The sequence below is a fragment of the Benincasa hispida genome, chromosome 4 (assembly GCF_009727055.1).
Source record: "Benincasa hispida cultivar B227 chromosome 4, ASM972705v1, whole genome shotgun sequence".
Classification (NCBI taxonomy): domain Eukaryota; kingdom Viridiplantae; phylum Streptophyta; class Magnoliopsida; order Cucurbitales; family Cucurbitaceae; genus Benincasa; species Benincasa hispida.
In genome coordinates, this window is record NC_052352.1 from 26,973,010 (window position 1) to 26,986,929 (window position 13,920).

The following is a 13,920-nucleotide window of genomic DNA, read 5'->3' on the forward strand; positions in this document are numbered from 1 at the left end:
ATCCTTCATTCAATTCAACTCACAGATCTATCAACAATTGAATTGTAGGGTCAAATCTTTCATTTCAATAAGTTATGAAATAATTATTATTATCATTAATAAGAAAAAAGTTATTTATACGTTAAAAGTTAGTTTGTATCACATTCAACTTTAAATTAATAATTATATCAGTTAAAATTGTGAATCTTATAAGTAATTACAAGTTTAGGCAAATTCATAGAACTTCCTATGCATAATTTTAACACGTATTAAAATTTATTTAAATCAAAGGATTAACGTAACATTATAGATAAATGTTTGAATCTAATGAATTAGAATTTTCATTAATGGGATTTGTTTTCCAACCTGTACTTTTAATCTCAAGAAAATGAATATATGTCATGAGCTAATTAAACTCTTTTTGACAATAATATTAGGGATTAAACTTATTTCAGTTCGTAAACTTTAAATTTTGTTCTATTTTTGTCCCTAAATTTTAAAACATGTTCGTTTTAGTTTTAAACTTTTAAAAAGTGTTTATTTTAGTCTCTACTATTAAAATTATGTTAACTCTTCAACAAAAATGTGAGGAAGCTTGTATTTTTGGATGACTATGCTTTAGATGTATTGAGCATGATGAATGTGAAGTAAAATACCAATAACCAACACGCCAAAGTACCAAAGAACCAAAATTTTAAACTAAAAATGTCCTTTAAATTCTACCGCTTTAACACCTTATTCAAAATTGATCTCTAAATTTTTTAATATAACTAACTTATTTGATAGCTTATTCATTTAAAAATACAAACCACCTTATATTTTATTAAAGAATTAACAAAATCTTAAATATAATATGACCAAAATAAGCACTTTTTAAAAGTTTAAGGACTAAAATGAACAATTTTAAAAATTTAGGAACCAAAATAAAACAATATTCAAAGTTCAATGACTAAAACGAACATTTTAAAATTTTAAGGACAAAATAGTATGTTGTTCAAAGTTCGGGTACCAAAATAAGATTTAAGTTATAGGTTTAAAAACATTTTTGGTCCCCAAACTTTTATGAAAATAACAATTTAGTCTCTAAACTTTGATTTGTAACGATTTAATCCCTAAGCTTTCGGTTTTGTAACAATTTAGTCCATGAACTTTATTATGTAACAATTTAACCCACATACTTTCAAATATGTAACAATTTAGCCCACATACTTTCAAATATATAACAATTTAGTCCCTAACATTAATAAAATTATCAACATTTGACGTCAATTTTTATTATTTTATAATGTAGACTTTGTATTTATAAAATTTTTGAGTCTCTAATTAGTTTATCAATTTATTTTTATAAAAAATCTCATTAAATCTTAACATTCATTTTTATAATAAGGACTAAATTGTTACACATTCTAAAGTATAATGACTAAATTTTTATATAGTAAAATTTAAAGACTAAATTGTTACAAAATTGAAAATTTAGAGACTAAATAGCTAAATTTTAGAGATTAAATTGTTATTCTTACAAAAGTTTAACTAAAAGTGATTTTTAACCTAATTAGTATTAACATTGATGTACATATTTAAAATGAGTACTTTGATAATTTTTTTATTATTAATTTTATACCCATTTTTCTAATAATAGTTCAATGGCATTAATACTTAATTAGAATCTTTTTTGGTAATATCATATGAAATCTCAATAATTTGAGTAACTATCCTACAAACAATTAAATATATATTTTCTAAATTAATTCAAATTAGTGTTAACTTATTCCGATTAACAATCCTAATCGAAATTGAAGTAAGGTTAAATTAAAAAATATATATACTCAATTAAATAGGATTAGCATTTTCAATATAAAGGTTCTAAGCCTTCAACTTATTTTTCACACTTTATTTTCAAGCTCCACACACTGAGGTTTGTATCCCATTCTTCTTCTTCTTCTTTTTTTTTTTTTTTTTAATCTTCTTTTCCTTCTTTTATTTTCTTTTTTTTTTTCCTCTTCACTTCACCCGCTGCCCGCCACAGTTGAAAACACCGCTCGGTCGTCGGTTTGACTATCGTCGCATGGTGGTCGGCTGGTTCCTATCGTCGCCAGCGAGGGTGGGTAAGGGAAGATAGTCATAAGCCAAAAGACTATTTTAAGCTTTTCCTTTAAAAAAATGGACAGTTACAAATATAGACATTATATCCAAAGTATTAGTAGATATAACATAATCGAAAAAAATTATAAATATTATCAAATTTAAATAGTCTATCAGCAGGTCAGACTTTGCTATATTTACAATTTTTTTAAATGATGTTATACATTTGTTTATTATTCATAAAAATGCTACCAATTGTAATTATCCTTAAAATAAATCTGATTTTTCCATTTTATTTTTTCAATCTTTTTTTTCTTTTCACATTCCTTTCATTTTTTTTTTTCCATTCATTTTCCCCTTTAAACTTTTGTTTGATTTTTTTCATCTTCTATTTTTTTTTCTTTTTTCAAAATAGAATGCCCATTCTTTTAATTGATTTTTTTTTTTTTTTTTTGATATGATAACCTCTCGATTATTATTATATAAATCTAGACATGTATATTTATTACTTTAGATAACTTAAACTATAAGTTTAATCTAATTTGTGTCAAATACATTATTTAAACTATAAAATGACGTAACTATGAACTATGATTTCAATAGGTCTAAGATTAAAACAACACTTTTGCTGTAAAACAATAAATTAATAAAAGTTTTTATTTTGAGATATCAAAGCTAAAATTGGAGTTGGAGTGAGAATCTGCCATACAATATCATAATATTGTTGTCACTTCCAAAATTGATAATTCAAATAAGGCAAAGTATTGAGTAATTTAGAAGGAAATTAAAGTAGCACAAACCCCATTCTGTGAATGCTTGAGTGGCAACAGAGTTAAGTAGGCTAGAATTTCCTGGTTAAGACGATGTTGACCAAATGGTTTGTACCATTTCCAATATTTTTCTTAAGAAGTAAACTGTCATCAATGAATTATGCTTAATATTCAACATTGATTGAAATTTGAAACAGAATCATGACTTGTTTAGGAATGAGTTATATGTTTCATTGAAGAGCCACATTCATTAAGTTTCCTTAGTTTTACTGTACAGATTGTGTTGCATTCCCCATGTATAAAAAGTGAATTCACTCCACGACATAGCAAATCTGTTTGATTGATTACTATGTCGACTAGCGTATCCGAGATTCAGAGTGGGGATCTTGTGGCGGTGACTGTCGACGATGAGTGCCCGGTGAAGCAGGTGGATATTACAGTGCCGAAAACCGATGACCCCAACTTGCCGGTTCTCACATTCAGAATGTGGGTTCTGGGGATTGCGGCTTGTGTCATTCTCTCGTTTGTAAACCAATTCTTCTGGTACAGATCCAACCCACTGTCGGTATCTTCGATTGCTGCGCAAATTGCTGTCGTGCCGCTTGGTCATTTGATGGCCAAGACGCTTCCGACTAGACACTTTTTCCAAGGCACACGATTCCAGTTCACTATGAATCCTGGACCCTTCAATATAAAGGAGCATGTTCTGATTACCATTTTTGCCAATTCTGGTGCTGGCTCTGTTTATGCTACTCATATTTTGACTGCTGTTAAGCTGCTCTACAAGAGACAACTTACTTTCCTTCCTGCTTTGTTAATTATGCTCACTACTCAGGTTCATATCTTCATCCACTTTTCAAATAATTGTTTGTTAATCTTTGTTTATGAATTTGTTATTGTTTCTCTAGATTCAAGATTTGAATTGTTTCTTTTTTGTAGATTCTTGGATTTGGCTGGGCTGGAATTTTTAGGAAATATTTGGTTGAGCCAGGGGAGATGTGGTGGCCATCTAATTTGGTTCAAGTCTCATTGTTCAGGTGATATCTTATTATCTAATACTTCATACGAAATAATGGAGCTCTCATTATTTGCATTCATATAAGTTTTCCAATTGAGTGGACTTTTGAAATTTGTAGGGCTCTACATGAGAAGGAAAAGAGACCAAAACAAAGCACTACTCTTACACAATTCTTCATCTTGGCCATGATTTGCAGCTTTGCTTACTATGTTGTTCCTGGCCATCTTTTCATGATGCTTACCTCTTTCTCTTGGCTCTGTTGGTTTAACTCCAAGTCTCTTTTGCTTCATCAAATGGGTTCTGGCATGAAGGGTCTTGGACTTGGCGCATTTGGCATAGATTGGTCGACAATTTCATCTTACCTTGGAAGTCCCCTGGCTAGTCCTTGGTTTGCCACTGCCAATGTTGCTGTGGGGTTTGTTCTCGTGATGTATGTCATGACACCTCTCACTTATTGGTTTAATGTCTATGGGGCCAAGAAGTTTCCCATATATTCAAGCAGCCTTTTCATGGCTAATGGTTTGAAGTACAATATTTCAAGCATAGTCAATTCTAATTTTCATCTTGATCGAGGTGTTTACACTACGACTGGGCCTTTAAATCTCAGTACCTTCTTTGCAATGACTTATGGTCTTGGATTTGCTACACTTTCTGCTACAGTTGTGCATGTTCTCCTCTTCAATGGAAGGTAACTTCTCGACAAAACTTTAAATTTGAAAATCTAGGCTCCATTTGGTAACCATTTTGTTTTTTGTTTTTGTTTTTAAAAATTGAGCCTATAGACACTACTCGAAATAGGCTTAATTTTCAAAAACAAAAATAAAAAAATCAAATGGTTACTAAACGGGACCCTAGGAAACGCAAAACCATATCTAATTGATTGATGTTCTATTTTACATGTAGGGAATTATGGAACCAGAGCAAAAGTGCATTTGGTGGGAAGAGAAAGATCGATATACATACAAAGCTTATGCGAGCTTATAAAAAAGTACCAACATGGTGGTTCATCGTCATCCTTGTGTTGAACATTGGTCTCTCTATTTTTGCTTGTCAATATTACAATGCCTCACTTCAATTGCCTTGGTGGGGTGTACTCTTAGCTTGCTTCATTGCCTTCTTCTTCACACTTCCCATTGGCATCATTGCTGCCACCACAAACCAGGTGAGCCATAGAACTTCAATCATAACTACAAAATGCCCCCAATTCTAAGAGTTCCTTTCTAGAAAGCTTCTAAATATCTTTCTTGTTTTCAGGCACCTGGTTTGAACATTATTACAGAATACATCATTGGTTATGCATATCCCGAACGCCCGGTTGCCAACATGTGTTTCAAAGTGTATGGATATATCAGCATGACACAAGCTCTAACATTTGTGTCCGACTTTAAACTTGGTCACTACATGAAGATTCCACCTAGGACAATGTTCATGGCCCAGGTGACTTTTCTATAATCTTGGTTTCAAATCATATACATAGAATACCATCAAATACAGTATCCAAGTGTGTGAAGTTGCTCATATGAAATAAACTATATTGCAGGTTGTAGGGACAATCATAGCAGTGTTCGTATACATTGGAACTGCTTGGTGGCTGATGGAATCGATTCAAGATTTGTGCGATACCAACCTGCTACCAGAAAACAGCCCCTGGACTTGCCCAATGGATCGAGTGTTCTTTGATGCTTCTGTAATATGGGGGCTCGTTGGGCCTCGTAGAATCTTCGGAGACCTTGGAGAATATGGAGCGGTAAATTGGTTCTTTGTTGGTGGAGCGATGGCCCCTTTGCTTGTATGGATTGCACACAAGATGTTCCCCAAGCACAGATGGATTAGCCTTATCCACATGCCAGTTCTGTTGGGTGCTACATCAATGATGCCTCCAGCTAGCGCGGTAAACTTCACGAGTTGGCTGATCTGTGGTTTCGTATTCGGATACTTCCTTTTCAGATACAAGACGGAGTGGTGGAAGCGTTATAACTATATCCTATCCGGAGGGTTGGATGCTGGAACTGCCTTCATGACAATACTCATCTTTCTTACATTGGGATCGAAGGGCATTGACTGGTGGGGAAACAATACTGATGGATGCCCCTTGGCCTCTTGCCCTTCTGCCAGAGGAGTTATCGTTGATGGCTGCCCTGTTTTCTGATCTCATCTTTCATAGCTTAGCAAACTTTTCTTTTCTTGTTAGATTACTCTCTCCCCTCCTTTCTTCAGTACAGAACAACTTTAAGAATTATTGAAATGTAGACCACCTATAATTTCAGCAAATTAAGTTGCACAACATAATGAATCTAATATAAATTAATCCTTATGGATGTGAAGAAATCTAATATAAACTATTACTGATTAACTTAACAAGAATAATTGAATTTATGAGAAATGGTATATTTGTTTATGTTTTTTTCTTTTTTGATATCATTCTCCATTTAAATTTTCAAATTCAATATCTATACTCAAACCATAAAATGTTGTTTCGAGAATTTGAAAACAGTTTTCGGAGACTGGCTACCAAATGTATATTAGTATATGAATTTGAGAACATAAACCGAATCTGAGTTGCTTACCAAACAAACCTTAAGTTACGACTCTTCTAAGAGATCCGGAATTTGAGTTGTCTCCTCCGCCTTTGCTTTGTCGCCGTTTGGTGGAGGAATGGAATTATGTTGAGTAGATTGACTCATGGAAAGGAAGCTAAATGGATGGGTATTCTGAGGACAATTGACAAAAATTACATTTTTCAAGTTTTGATTTTGATTTTTGGACCATTTTTAAAAAATATGTTTTTTTGACCCCCACAATTTTGAAAATGAATGAAAATTACCCTAATACCCTTCACATTTCAAAACTCACTCAAACCCTCCAAACCCTCACATTTCTTTTCCATTTTCACTCTTCTCCATTTCAAAAGTCCTCAATCTCACTCCATTTCACTCTTCCCATTCTACATTTCCATGTCATTCTCCTTTTCATTAAAGATCATTGGGATTTTTCAACTAAGGTATGAATTTTTATTTTGTTTCACTCAATGTGTTAGTTTATGTTACGTGTTCTTGTGTGAATATTTGAAATCTATGTTAGATCTATGTTCAATGTTATTTTTTTTTCCTAAAAACATCATGTTCGACATTTTCTGAATAAGTTTGAGCCTAAAATGTGTTTTCGAAAATCGGTCTTACCCGGTCGGGCTTCATAACATTGTGACCGGGTATGTGACTGGGTGGGCAAGTTTGAGATTTCTTGGGGATAGATTTGGGGAAGAGGGATTGTGCCCGGTGGTAGACTGGCCTGGTCGTAAGTGTATTTCGACCGGGTATGGGTGGGAAAGATAGGAAAGGACGAGGGGGAAGGGGGCAAAATCAAGTAGGAGTAGGTGGCACCCGATCTCGGCCCGGTCGGGTATTGGACTGGGTAGGGGGAGGGACTGGGTAGAGAGGGGGCGCGCAGAGAGGGGGCAGGTATTGGAACTAAACGATTGCTTAGTACCATCGCCTAGTACTTAAACGATCGCTTAGCTATGATCGATGGAACTAAACGATACGTTGGATTTTCTAAACGATGACACTACACGATATTTTAGCTACGACGCGCACTAAGCGATACGTTGAAGTGCTACGCGATAGAATTGAGCGATCGTTTAGATGTAAAGCTAAGCGATCGTGGCGTGGGAACTAAAACAATACGTTGGATTTTCTAAACGATGGCGACTACACGATCGTTTAGCTACAACACGCACTAAGCAATGCGATGAAGTGCTACATGTCACAATCGCTCTTCGGAAGCTTCTCTTAGCGATTGTGCGGCACTTGTTCCCACTCACGAACAAGCCAGCCAACTCGATTACGGACTGCCGATTGGCACACCGAGTGCCTCTTGCAACCTCCACCCCGTTTTAGGGAAAACGGTTTTAGAAAACGGGTTTGGAGAAAAGGTTTTCGTAAGAAGATTTGTGAGTGTGAATAAAGAAAGAAAGATTGTAGTAGACTAGAAAGCAATAAGCAACAACAACGGCTTTATAGAGTACTACTCCGGGTAATGAGGAAATGATGGTTAGTCTTATCCCCATATAGTGCATTCTGAACAAAAAGCCAACTGGCGCCCTTGCATATGCAAAAGGGCGAGTGGTCACTTACAATGAAAATGTAAAGAAAGCAAGCTAACTAAACTAATACAATACAGGACATGAAAATATGCTAGAAGGGGGTTGGATTTGGGCATGCGGCCATGGGCAACAGGCCTGGACAAGCATGACCGTTACATTCTCCCCCACTTAATTGGTTGACGTCCCGTCCAACCGACCTTGTTCAAAACCTGCGATGGGCCGGAGCTGCATTCTTCAAGTCTTCGGCCCGCGCTCCCAACTGATCTCTTCGTCGGGGAGATCCTTCCATTTCACTAAAACTCTTCAGTTCTCGTCTGGGTCTTCCACTACGGCGCGTACGTTTACCCAAGATTTGTGCAACTTCTTTCTCAGCAAAACTCTTCATCGTGACTTGATGGGCGCCTTAGCATGTTCCGCTGTCCATCCTCGGGTTCGGGATGATAGGGCTTCAGGAGGTTCACACCGATGACAGGATGAATCTTCATCCATGAGGGTACTGAACCCTATATGAGGTTCTCTCGACCTTCTCAATTACCTCCACTGGACCTTCATATTTTCTTACTAGCCGTTGGTCTCTCTGGCCTCGGAACCGAAACTGTCCGGTCGTAACTTGATCAGGACCTTGTCCCCAGCTTGAAACTCAAGGGCCCTCTGCTTCTTACCAGCCCATTTCTTCACTCTCCGATGCTCTTTCTAGGTAGGCGCGACTTATCTCAGGGGTTTTTGCTCCACTCTTTAGTGAAATTATGTGTCTGAGGACTTTTGCCTGCATAAGGTGGTCCACCAAGTGTGGCCTGAGTGGCTGTCTGTCGCACACTTCGAGGCCGCCTTTCCGATCGCGGAACTCTGCTGGCTATTGAAGCTAAGCTGAGCCATACCTAACAACTCGTCTGACTGTTTCCGACGCTCAGCCAATTCGGGCGGGGCCATCTGATATGCCTTCCTGGCAGGCGGCTTTGCCCCTGGCAATAACTCAACCTCATGGTCAAACCCCCTCGTGGGGTAGGACTTGGGCAAGCTTTTCGGCCTGACGTCCCGATATTCTTCCAAGACAAATAGATCGTCTTGGGGGATCTCCTCTTCAGTGGACTCAACCGATTCTACTAGGATGGTCATGAACGTGGGTTCGTCGTGGGCCGGCCCCTCTTCAATTGGAGGGCTGAGATCAATTCTCACTCCATTTGGCCGCTTGATACTGGCTTGACTACGGTCGGTGTAGATCCGGTAATGACTAAGCACTTGGCGAGGGGCCACTGGTATGACTTTATGTTCAAGTAGGAATTCCATCCCAGTACCACATCAAAATCATCCATCTTGACAATCACGAGTCGACGAGCCCTCCAGTCTCCTAACTTTACCGGAGTTCTCTTCGCTATCCCCGAAATCGGTAAGGCTGCGGAATTCACAGCTTCATCTTTCCTGCATCTCTTTCCCAATTCAAGTTCAGCGCGCGAGCTTCCGTTTCCGCCATGAAGTTATGGGTAGCCCAGAGTCAACCATAGTGGTTTTGGCCGATCTTTGGTTGACCCAAGCGTCCACATACATGAGACCTTTCTCTAGTGGCTCCGTCGCCTTTCCCATATTCTTCTTGGAGTGCAGACAGGAATTTCAATGCCCCCATCCTGGGATTCTCAATTTCTGCCGCTGGCTCGGTTACCGTCTCTCTAGTTCGGCCTCGTCTCCGGAGGTAGAGGCTAATGTGGCTTGAAAAGCATTGAACGCAGTTTGATTTGGACATTCACGCGCCTGTGTGGCCCCTACATATGAAACAAGACAGGGGGCGATTGTAATTGTTATGCTATTGTGGCGGCCCCCGCCAGTTGTTTCCTGATCTGGTTGGGAGATTTACGGTCCCCCCCTGTGTTCTTGTCTCCTCCCCCAGGCCTGGGAGGACTGGAACGGCTGTTTCTGTTTTCCTCATTTGAGGTAGTGATTGCTTCCTCACATCTTGTGAGTCAGTGCTAAGGTCGTGTATAGTCGTTCAGCTGCGCATAGGCAGAGGGGAGATTCTGTACTCTCTGTTCATATAGTTTTGCTTTCGCCCACGGTTTCAGCCCCTCACAAAAGCAAAAGACCTTGTCTTTTTTCGGAACATATCTCGTATGTCCAACATGAGTCCTGCAAACTGTTTTACGTAGTCCCTGATGTTACTTGTTTGGTTTAGCTCTCTGAGTTTTCGTCGAGCTAAGATCTCAACATTTTCAGGAAGAACTGCGAACGAAGTTCTTGTTTCAATCTATCCCAAGTATCAATAGTGCAACGTCCTTCCTGTATGTCTGTAAATCGTGATCTCCACCACAGTTTTGCATCTTCAAATTAGATGCATCGTTGCTATTGTGACTTTCGACTTTCAGTCACTGTGTTCGTCGCCTTGAAGTATTGCTCAAGGTCGAAGATAAAAATTTTCCAGGGTTTCGCTTCTCGCACCACAGAAGGCTTCGGTTCTGGGATTTTTATTCGGCTTACTGCCACTGCGGCGCCCCAGGTGGGGCTTGGTTCCCTACCGCTCGGATGGTGAGATTCACCCTCGCAACTCACATCCGCTATCTCGGCTCTGACGACATCCAGGGCCGATCAAAAGTCTTCAGATAGGTCGGTTACCATCTGAAGTATTGCTTTTTGGGAGCTGTTCCAGCTCTTCGACACGCTCCTCTATGTGGGCAACAGAACCCGAGGAGCTATCGCCTCGTTCAAAGTTGCCGGACCGTACTGTTTTGGTCTCGTGGGTCTCTACCCTCATCATCAATTCTCTGACGGGTAATCCGTCTAGGCGGCCTACCACCGCATCAATTCCATCGGCTTTCTCGGCAACTTCTTGTAGCCGAGTCTCAAGGAAACGAACATTATCTGGACCTCTCTCAGGTAGAGCATTTGTTCTTCCATCTCTACCAATCTGTCCACATGGGACTTGTTCAGGTTCTTCGTCGCTGACATGATCACTGATCTTCCCTCTATAAGCCAACTTGGCTCTGATACCAACTGTCACAATCGCTCTTTCGGAAGCTTCTCTTAGCGATTGTGCGGCACTTGTTCCCACTCACGAACAAGCCAGCCAACTCGATTACGGACTGCCGATGGCACACCGAGTGCCTCTTGCAACCTCCACCCCGTTTTAGGGAAAACGGTTTTAGAAAACGGGTTTGGAGAAAAGGTTTTCGTAAGAAGATTTGTGAGTGTGAATAAAGAAAGAAAGATTGTAGTAGACTAGAAAGCAATAAGCAACAACAACGGCTTTATAGAGTACTACTCCGAGTATGAGGAAATGATGGTTAGTCTTACCCCATATAGTGCATTCTGAACAAAAAGCCAACTGGCGCCCTTGCATATGCAAAAGGGCGAGTGGTCACTTACAATGAAAATGTAAAGAAAGCAAGCTAACTAAACTAATACAATACAGGACATGAAAATATGCTAGAAGGGGGTTGGATTGGGCAGCGGCCATGGGCAACAAGCCCTGGACAGGCATGACCGTTACACTACGCGATAGAACTGAGCGATCGTTTAGATGTAGAGTTAAGCAATTGGGGCGTGGGAACTAAACGATACTTTGGATTTTTTAAACGATGGAACTTTTTTTAATTAACGGGATTTTTTTCATTTTAGCTACAGCAAACACTAGACTATCGCGCAGCACTTCATCGCATCACTTAGCGCACGCCGCAGCTAAACGATCGTGTAGTGCCATCGTTTAGAAAATCCAATGTATCGTTTAGTTCCCATGCCACGATCGCTTAGCTCTACATCTAAACGATCGCTCAGCGCTATCGCGTAGCACTTCATGACATCGCGTGCATCGCAGCTAAACGATCGTATAGTGTCATCGTTTAGAAAACTCAACGTATCGTTTAGTTCCCACCGATCATAGCTAAGCGATCGTTTAGTACTAGGCGATGGTACTAAGCGATCGTTTAGTCCCAATACCCGCCCCCTCTCCGCGCGCCCCCTCTCTACCAGGTGCCCTCCCCCTACCCAATCCCAATAATTGCTCAGTTTCGGTGAATATTCGTATAACTTTTCTTCATATTGCTATACGATTGTCTAACTATTTTTCATTTTTTATATATAAAATATCATTCTGGAAATAATTTGGTGAAGAGAACTTTTTGTGGGGTTGTAAATAAATTAAATTTGGTGGAGGAATTTTTAGTGTTGAAATGTGAAAAATAATTTTTTGTCAATTATTTTTGGATAAAATAATTTTTTTGAATAAATTTTTGAGGTGGAGAATTTTTTGTGAATTAATTTGGTAGGATGGTTGTTGAAGTTAAAAGTGAGAATTTAGTAAGAAGCATAAGAGTAATTGTACAATCAATATTTTTCATGCTTACATCATTTTCATCATCAAGGGATTAAAAAAATTTGTCTTTCAAAAATAGGTCAGAAATACAAAATCATACTCCAAATAAGTCATTTTTGTCAATTTTTCGTATTCTGATTCCAAGATTGGAGACTAAGAAAATAAAATGGGCAAACCCTAGGAATTGAACATGAGTTAATGCTAGAAATCGCTGAAGTCATGGGCCTTTTGGGCCTGAAGAATGGGCCTGCTATTTGGTTGAAATACCATAGGCTTCCTGGGCCCAAAGAATTTTATGATGGTAAAATTAGGCTATAAAATAATTTATAGGAAAATTAGCAAAGGTGTCCTTATTTATATTGTTAAAAAAAATTAGTCATAGAAAGGTTTAATTCATAGCTTAGCTCAACGGTAATTAGTATCCACTCTCCTTACCTAAAAGAAAAACTATTTTAGTTTATGTTATTTTTGGATTGGTCTAATTTAGTCATTGTGATTTTAACCGTCGTTTGTTTCTTTTGTTATTTTGACACGTTTAGCTTTTATCCATTTCAAATGTTGTAATATCATCACATATTTTTTTGTCTACATATTTTCAAAAACCAAGAATTAAGTATTTTGATTCATTTTTGTCTCACATTTCAATCGCAATTTCAACCTGCAATATATTCACTAAAACTTTTTAACATGGCATTATAACTTTATAACTGGGGATTTTCATTGTGTATAAAATCTATGTCAAGATTTTGTAAACATGGACTAGAGATTAAAATATATCAAAATTAAAAGTATAAAGAGACTAAAGAGAATATTTTTAATATTTATAGACTAAAATAGACAAAAACTTAAAAGTGTATGAAAAAAAATTAAACAAATACTAAAATTGGGTGGTTTTTTTTTATATGCATGAATATATAATAATTATGAAGTTACTATTCAACTAACTATCCAACACTTTATTTCTCATTTTGCTCCTTTTCTAATTCTTATTTTGCCTAAATTCATTTTTTAATTTATAAGAGATCATTTAATATTGGCATATTACATATATTTAATTTTTGAAAGAAAGTTAATAGGCTATATTTACTTTCTATTCTTTTAACTTCGGTAAAAGTAACGCACTTTCCATTAAATATAGTTTACCTCTTATGTGTAGGAGTGAGTATGGTAGATCGAAAAATCGATCCAATCGACTCAAACCGGCCGAAATCAAGTCGGACGATCGGAAATTGACAAACTTCGGTTAGTGTCGATTTATGTTTTTTGAACTGATGTGAAAGTCGATCGGTTAGACCCGACCCGACCGATTTAGTATTTAAAAAGAAACTAAATATTTTATTTTTAATATTTATACGTTGTCAAATCAAATCATATCAATATTTTATTTTTAATACCTCTATTCCATAACCATAAGTATTAAATGTGAAATGGCATCCTCAATTCTGAATTACTATCACAAATTAAGAGAGAAAACTAAACATGATTGATAAAGAAGAAAAATGAATACTTTTGATAATTAATTTAATTTATATTAAAAAATTGCTATTTATAATTATAATGATTTATAACTAAATATAACTTTTACCTAATAGCAAATAGTACTAACTACTAAGTAGTAAAATGTAAATAATTAATTATTAAATATAGAAATTTTTTTAAGAATATTATTTGG

At 37.2% G+C, this 13,920-nt stretch overlaps 1 protein-coding gene across 1 annotated transcript; it reads left to right on the top strand.

Moving 5' to 3' along the window:
- The first annotated feature begins 3,105 nt into the window (after window positions 1-3,105).
- On the top strand, window positions 3,106-6,157 carry LOC120076382 (oligopeptide transporter 6-like). The gene is made up of 6 exons (XM_039030193.1): window positions 3,106-3,666; window positions 3,771-3,868; window positions 3,968-4,537; window positions 4,753-5,011; window positions 5,104-5,286; window positions 5,390-6,157. Exons 1-6 carry the CDS (start codon window positions 3,181-3,183, stop codon window positions 5,996-5,998), a joined length of 2,205 nt encoding a protein of 734 aa, XP_038886121.1. The 5' UTR covers window positions 3,106-3,180; the 3' UTR covers window positions 5,999-6,157.
- The last annotated feature ends 7,763 nt before the right edge of the window (window positions 6,158-13,920 follow it).